At 37.3% G+C, this 8,561-nt stretch overlaps 1 protein-coding gene across 2 annotated transcripts in view; it reads right to left on the bottom strand.

The window, feature by feature from the left end:
• LOC103895474 (BMP/retinoic acid-inducible neural-specific protein 3) overlaps positions 1-8,561 on the bottom strand; it is a 229,412-nt gene that overhangs the window by 94,920 nt on the left and 125,931 nt on the right. For both annotated transcript variants that reach the window (XM_009275062.1, XM_019470950.1), the window contains one exon: positions 3,599-3,789. In XM_009275062.1, coding sequence (XP_009273337.1) covers positions 3,599-3,789 — 191 coding nt within the window. The remainder of the gene's footprint in view (positions 1-3,598; positions 3,790-8,561) is intronic.

The raw sequence follows: 8,561 nt of genomic DNA, 5'->3' as shown, positions 1-8,561 counted from the left end.
CAGGGAAGTGGTGGAGTCCCCATCCCTGGAGGTATTTAAAAGACGTGTAGATGCGGCGCTTAGGGACATGGTTTAGTGGACATGGTGGTGCTGGGTCGACGTTTGGACTCTGTGATCTTAAAGGTCTTTTCCAACCTTAATGATTCTATGATTCTATGATTCTTATTGATGTGTTACCAATTTACAACGCATCCAAAAAGAAAATTTCTCCCTCCGCAAACCAGAGCTCCTAAAAGACAGATAAGTCAGGAGAAAGGAAAAATCACAAGAAAGGGCACAGAATTAATATAGTAACTTGTTTAGGAGACACATCAGGTTGTTTATAAGTATTATCCTTTTGCTTTTCAAGAGAAAACATGCATTTTTTGCAGGTACAACTATAGAAAAAATGAAGTGATCTAGTCTAACCTGAAAAGGGAGGCTTATAGTGATTTTGGAACTAAAAGGAATGAAAAATGTTAGCTTTGTTTGTTTGTTTGTGTTTTTGAAGGAAGGAAATTGTATTTTTAATCTCTCTTCTTGAATAATATTTTCAGGGTTGTCACAGCCATCAGGATAGCCATCTCAGAACACTACAAACAGCAAATACATGGTTGTTCAAACAGTTGTGCAAAGTTGTTTCTAATCTGTGTTTCAGATTGCGCATAGTCACAGGAAATGTGAAAGACAAACAAACAAGCTAACAAGCGAATATTATCAAAGGACTCCTGTTCATTTCGAAGTCCAAAACTCCAGGAACACCTTTCTGGCAGAGTTCATTTGTGCACTGAAGTGTTATGATTTATCTGCAAATATAATGTCTTTCAATTTGTGCTTTAAATCATGCCTGTTCCAAATAATATATTTTTTTGTTTTATTCAGATACAAGTTCCCAAAAAGGTAGTTAAGTTATTCCTAGTAAAAGTTATATGAAACATTACTAATACTCTCAGTTCTCTCTTCCTAAAATATAAACAACTCTGCTAGTATGGTAGATTCCAGTATACTGTATAATAAAGAGCCATCTAAAATGTAAATAAAATTGACTGACAAAAAGGAAGGGAAAACAAACTATTCAAAAGATAACTATCCTTTTTGTTTTTTTCTTTTCAATGAAATGAAGTTATATGTACATGCAAATTGTGTTTTAAGACACAGAATTGCTATCTCAGAGTGAATCAAAAATTATAGTATCAAATACTAAATAGATTCTGAACATGTTGTTTTGTTTTTTTTTTTTTTACTAGTCAGCAATCAAAAAATGATTGTCTATCACTTGGAAAACTTCTAATATAAATTCAGAATTTCAGGGATTTCTAAACCTGTTCCAATACCTTTATATTGGATTTCTTTGATGCTGGTCAGAAAGGAGTTATGGTAAGCTGAGAGAGCTTTTCTTGTACTCCCTTTGCAAATCCCCAGTTCGATCTCTCATGCAGAGGACGGCTTTGAGCAGAGCTGTGGTGAGCAAGCCAGACACAGAAGGTGCTGTGACTTAAAAAGCGGCCCAATAGTTTGCCGGTGTAAAAAGCACTGGGTTCACTCTCCTGCCTGGAGCAGCCCAGGAGAGGAAGATGCAGAGCTGGCTGATGGCCACCCTGGTCCCCCTGGGTGTTACTTCTCCCAAATCAGCCCTCAAGCTGATCTGCTGGAACAAAGAGATCTAGCTCTGCAGCTCTACAGAAAACCTGTGGTCTAACTCTGATGTCAGTATATATGTTTTAATAAATAATCTTGAAATATGCTATTTACACCATGGATCTGGAACTTTATTTGATGGTTTTCCAGTTTAAATACAACAGTGTTTCAAAAATCTGTGTGGGGAGAGAACAAAAAAATGCCTTCCCTGGCTGCTTTTGTGTTCCTAGTTTTCAACAAAAACAGTTTTTTTGTTCAGTTAAGTGTTCTAACACTAGAAATTTGTAATGCAAATGCTCCCAGTCTCTCAATGAAAGTAAGCTAAAAAGCGAGGGTTTCATGTATCAGCACTGTTGCATCTGATGTGAGAACCATTTTCTAGAGACCCCTGCAGTCAATTAACAATATCAGATTTGCTGATGTACTACAGCTTGCATTTGTATCCATCTCAGTGAAGGGGTGGAGAGAAAACGTAGTCATTTTGTAGCATTTGTAAAAAACTTTGGACATGCAGAAGGTTCATTATGTAAATTGTTAGCAAGCAGGGTTAAATTTTGCATTATGACACAAATTTGCTTAAAAAAAAAAAAATCAGTGACTAGAAAGGAGAAATTTCTTTCAGACACTGTTTTGTCTCTACATTTCTATGTTCTATCACTTCAGTTACCACTGGTTTTAGCCATAAATTATCTTAACATAGAAGGAAAGTTTTGCATGTGGTTTGATGGAAGGAGCCTAGTATTAAAGGTTGCTGTACACCTACATAATAAACAATGAGATTATGAAGATAAGTCAGATCAGAGAGATGTATAGTACGATGGTCTGCAGCAAGACTGTGTGATCCAATGGGCAGCCCTCAGATGAGATTGGACTCTATGTTGGTTCTGCTGCATTTTCAGCTGTGCTACCTGAACAGCCAAACACCATACTGCACCTGCGGATGACCAGCTCTGAGCTGGGGTTAGCTGCCATGCTGCCAGCCCACAATAGATGGGACACAAACCAAACTGAACAGGTGCTTCCAAGCCACAAATTCCAGTTATATCCTTCTCACTGTAAAGGCCCTGGCACTCCCAAGGAGGTAAATTCATATTTACTTGAGTAACAGCTAAAGTAGTTGGAAACTGCAGTTGGCTTCAGATGGTCTTTAATGAAGACCTTAGTTACCAGTGGAAAGATCCAATGAGTGGAATGGATTCTAAATCACATCTTACATTAAAAGCTTCATAATTAATGCATATTCAACTGCAAGTTAAAAATTTATTTGCTTTTCAGTGCTGGAAATGGACTGAGAGAGTTTATTTCAAATAAGCAACATTAAGCTAGAGACCTGCTCAAAAGAACAGTTGCTTTATATAATACCTACTGGGGCACTGATCTTAGCCAAGCATCCTCCAGTGCTATGAGTATTCCACAGCAGACAGTAGGCAGGATGCTTTGACTGACAAACTGTACGAAAAGAAGTTCCTAACAGAAAATAAGATGTACCTCCACAAAACTGCAAAACCAAGAGTTCCAAATTGTTCCAAAGGTCAGTAAAAAAAAAAAAAAAAAAAATGTTTTAGTCACAGGAGAACAATAGCTATGTTTGGAGGAAAAAAAAAAAGAAAAAGACAGAAGAAAAGAAGTATGAGGGAACTGTATGCATTTGTACACAAATATAAGTCTGCCTATAAATGCAGTTTCTGAGCACACATGTAAGGGAGATTGTCTGGATGACCAAACACTTCTACAAGGGCCATCAGTATCATTCAAATTATGTACCACTCATCAAGAGTAATATCTTTAGTGTGTTAGACCCTCTTTGAAACTAGAACCTTCATTATCAGTTGAATGCTTTGATTCAGGTAAAAAAGTTTAGAACAAAAATTATTGTTTTGCTAACAAATCCTTTTTTACTAATCAAAACACATTTCTCCTGAGAAGCAGCTAGTGAATCTGGAAACACATCTGCAGGTTGGTCCTAGAAGACTTCCCCTACCTTTATGGCAGTGGAGGCAATCTGGATGTGGTGGAGTCTGCGCAGTGTGCTGTCCCTGTCAATGAAGTAGGAGGCTGCGAGCTGGTGCAGGGTCTCCAGGGTCACCGCAGAGCTGTTTGTGCTGGAATCACTTCCTTCTGACCTCTTGCTCAGCTTCCGTTTGTCCACAAAAATTGTGAGTGACTCCTCTCCTGAGCAGGGAAACAGAAACCACAGCATTCATCAGTGACATCTTCTGCAAGTCTCATTTTGCCAGAAATAAGGTGGCAAGCCGAAGTTTTCCCTAGCCGTTGTCTAATGTTTAGATATCCCTCCCTTGTGGCAGATGCAGATACTTCAGTGCCTAAGCACATGGATAACAGATACTATTCTAGGTATTTAGTCTTTTTTTTTTTTTTTTTGGTGCCTTGTATGAATAACAACTATACAGTAGCACATTTGTGCCTAAAATGCAATGACACTGGAAATAAGTTTGCTATACTAACTCCTATTTACCAACAATATAGAGATATTCCGTAGACATTCAATTTAAATAATGTCTAAAATGTGTTTATTTCCAAGGTTGCTTAATACCTTCATTTTTTAGTATTTAATGTTAGCATAAAAGAAAATGAAACCAGTGTAATGCTTGAGACTTTTCTTTTTTTTTTTTGTTTCCTTCTTTTAAAACATGTATCATATCTGATTTCAGAAAAAAGATACCTTGTTACAACTTGTTATAAGCAATCTTATTATAAGCAATCCTGTGCTTTCTAAGTAATCCAGCAATGCTAAGGTGCCTGAAACCTGATATAACAGATGTCTTAAACCAAATTTATATAACTGAATAGTATAAAAATTTATAATAAGAATGTTAATCAGTTTCTTTAAAAAAAAGGGAAACATAAATAATACTTTCCTAACTTTCAAAGTAGAGGTGTTTTTCTGAAAGCAAAGAGAAGCTCCAGCATCTTACGTTGTGGTTTTCTCACTTCCTTTCTCTTTAAAGAGACATGAAGAAATACTCTTGAATTTAGAAATTTTAATTCCTTTAGGATTATTGAAAACAAAACCAAACCAAAATCTCATTTGTTTGACTGAGCGAGTTCTTAAGAACTATTCCAGATCAGACCTACTGATACTGTTAAATTTGTAAGGAATTTTCCACATTTATTTTTTATTTCATGGATATATTTTTCCTGCATTTCAGGCTAAGCAAGAATTCATTCATTTAGTAATGTGTTTAGGCAAAACTCTTTACTTCAGAAAATTAATTAGAAAAATAATTTATTGACTTGGTATTTTCTTCCGTGCAACTTATGTCCGAAGTAACTACAAAAACAATTTTCTCACTTTCTGAGAAAACACAAAAATGTTTGATAATTTGCATTCTTCAACATTAATCTCAAGATCCAATGAATAATATCATTATACCTGTATTTTAGGTGCTGAACAACTCTACTGAATGCCATTTCCTTGTTCCTGGAAAGGAAACTCCCTGATACGGTCTGACTTGCCACTTGTGCTAGTTTCATTGCTCACCCATCTGCTACAGTGGCATTTTGCCCATTCAGAGGATGGGATGCCAGCTTTGGACGGGTTTATGTGCCAAAAAATATAGCTGTAGAGGGATAATATGTAGGATGAAAACAGGACATCATCTTTAAAGGGAGATAATCTTGGTGGTGAGCAATGCTAAATGAAGAATGCATGTCTCAGTGCAGGAGACCACATCTGTTGACAAATTTGACACACAGCTACTTCGGCTTGCAAAATTCATTTGTGTTTGGAGAAAGAGGAGTGTGTTCATATTAATCAATGTACCTTACAGTGTTTTCCAGTCTCTCACAAATTCAGAGGACAGTCAGGCCCTTCAGACCTCACATAGGCAAAACCGCCATTATCCAGGAACCTCTTATCTAATTAGACCTGCCGGGCTTGTCCAGTACGATCATTTTGTCCTGGAAGGGACAGCTGCTGCCCAGGACAGCTGGCTTTTCCAGCTGGAGCCTACCTCAGTTTTCACCACTATATTTGTACTTCTCCTCCTACAGTTTCGTAATGGGTCATTTTTCTGTCCATGCAGTCTTCAAAGCAGGGATTAATTACCTCAACTCCAAAGAATCAGGAACTAAAGCAGCCTCTGTAAGTAACAGGATTTCCCCATCTAGTTACCTAATCTTTCTGCTGTAATAAGTAGACATAGGTTTGCATTTTATTTAACCGCTGCCAAAACCTCCTGCAAAGCAGACTAGGGTTGCTTGGCAGGGCAGGCACGAGCACGTTACATTAGCTCAGACTTGTGCACTGCATTTTGCTACACTACCCTGATGTGAGGTGGTGCCAGTCCTGTGGCTAGGTGGGCCATTATTCACACCATGCTGCATCCACACCAACTGCCACAAGTGGAGAACTGGGAAAGCACAGCAAAGTCTAATGACTTGTACTTTGAGAGAAATTTGCCATCAAAACCTTGTCTAGGTTCCAGCATTGTTGGCATTCAACTATGATTTATGCAATAAAACTTGTCTTTTCAAAACCTGCCTTGTGACTCTAGCTAGTATGAAAGATGTTTCTGAAATGAAAAGCAATGGAGTGGGCTGAGATTTGAGCCAGGGGCCATGGGCTTTGTGCAGCTGTTTGTGGAGCTATAAAGACACAGTCGTATCAGAGCAGACAAGAACAGAACTCACAGGGGTAAATACTGTATCAGTTACCAGTTCAGGCTGCGCAAATAAGGTGCAAAATTTTACTAGAAGATCTCTCTCAATTTTTCCCCTTTTCCAGAGGTCTTAGCTAGTATCTCTGGAAAGTGGAGAAAAAAAAAAAAAATTGAGGTTCTTTGTGTTTCATTAGTCAGTATACCACCCCACCTTGCTCTGGTGTAAACTCTTTTCATTGATCTGTATTATTTATTAGTAGAGATGGTGGGACTGCTTCTATTTCAACAGAATTCTCATAAGTTTTATTATTAAAACAGAATTTGTTTATTTTTCTCCCATCAAAATTTTTATTCTCCAGGGGGTGGAGAGCAGAACTGTAATAAAACTCCAATTTAAAAAAAAATAGCTTGAAAAAGGACAGTGTTGTGTGTTGTGTTGTTTTGTTTTGATTAGAAAATGTCAGGAAAATAACCTTTGAACCCCCTCACAGTTATCCCATCATCCTATTATCCTAGTCCTATTTGATCTCATGCTTGCCGTGGCAGTTGCTGGTGGGTGTGTTTTGGCAGGCAGGATCCCCTAATATCCCCAGCCCTGCAGTCTCCATCCCTGCTCCTTGACAGATAAGTTTTGTTTTTCGTGCTCTGTAACTGGGTTGAAATGATTTTGAATGCTTACTTTGACTCAGATCACATCAGATTACATCTCCCAAGGTTGAGTGAAGGCACACAGCTAGAGTGATGTGGCCTTTGGTGTAAACGTGAAGGAAGATCTTTCTCCTTGAATCTCTGCATTGTCCTTGTACAGCATCTCAAACAAGTGGGTCCTAGTTCATCACTGGTATTCTCAGGCATTATGCTAATACCAGGTGCAATCAGGTAGGTTTCAAAAATATTTGCTGTTCAAAAAACATCCCACAGATTCTGAATTTTTTTCATCTGTCAGAGCTGATTTAGCACTTGCTAGAAAAAGTGGATTAAAAAACAGAAAACTCCCCCATACGTTGGAACTCAGGCATCCATGCCACTGCCGAGTTGTAACAGGGCTCCCTTTCACACCCAGAACTCAGAGGTTTGTAAAGTAACATCACCAGCTCATATTTAATTTGTGGAAGACAATTTGAGTTAATTTAGAGACAATTAAACCCATGCCAAAAGAGACTCTTCTGTCACATTTGAAACATGGATGAATCTTGGTTTTTTACTGGTTACAGTCTGCCACCATGAAATAGGCTAGGAAGACATCCAAGCATTAGCTAAAAACCAAATGTGATTTAGAAAACTATTCAAGGTCGTGAAATTTAAGAACTGGAAAGGATTAATGAGAGTGAATACTAAGAAAACATGGTTATTCAGCATTGGATCCACACAGCTGTGCTTTCCGCAAGCTCTGAAAGCAGTTTTCTCTCTACTTCACCAAATTCAAGAGTCAGTTAACTTCACTTTCTCAGGTTTAAAAGAATTAACATAAAAACATTTGGTAATGTTCACAAAACAACACCACATAATCCAATGATTGGTTCAAGAAATTAGCAGAGTCACTACACTGATGCTTTATTACCATGTAGCTGCTGTCACTGACAGATATTCATCGGGGGAGATGAAGACTGACATTCACACTACAGACTGACCTTGGCACAATATATACTAATGTCCCCATAAGCCCTGGAATTTGCAAGCTTTTAACTTAGCCTATATATTTAATTCTTTCTAGATTTATATGAACATATTTTCCAGGATTTGTATTTGTAAGTTAAACTCTTGAGTTGAGAAAAATATTCTACATGTTGGTTTTCAAAAAATAAAAGTATGAAATAAAATATGTGCATAGGAATTTACCTAGACTCATAATCCATCTGTGGCCATTTAGATATAAGACTCCTAAACACCAGTTTATAAATGTCATTCAGAAATTAGAAATTAATTTTGTGTGCATCTTAAGAATATCTTTAGGAATTATTTAAATAAAAAATGCAAATCACCATCATTGACATGGTAGAATTGGAGTAATGCTGTAACAACTGTAACTAAATATAACCATCTATTGAAGGAGTCAATATATTGTTACACATAATAATACATATTCATATGATTTAAATACTTAGTGCTATTTTCTGCCTCAATTATTTATTGTTTTCTGGTACCCACATCTTTGTAATGATAAAAGGATCATATGCCTTGATGTTTCATATTTTCATCTGTAGACTCGGTAGTGGTAGGAAAAAGCAGTGATCCAAGCATTTCCCATCACTTCATGTCAGAAAGTGAGGAAACAGTAATAAAAGGATAACACTTGAAGGCAGATATATCTAAGCATCATCC

The sequence above is a fragment of the Aptenodytes forsteri genome, unplaced genomic scaffold (genome assembly GCF_000699145.1).
Source record: "Aptenodytes forsteri isolate BGI_AS27 unplaced genomic scaffold, ASM69914v1 Scaffold58, whole genome shotgun sequence".
Classification (NCBI taxonomy): domain Eukaryota; kingdom Metazoa; phylum Chordata; class Aves; order Sphenisciformes; family Spheniscidae; genus Aptenodytes; species Aptenodytes forsteri.
This window is presented reverse-complemented; position numbering and strand designations above follow the sequence as displayed.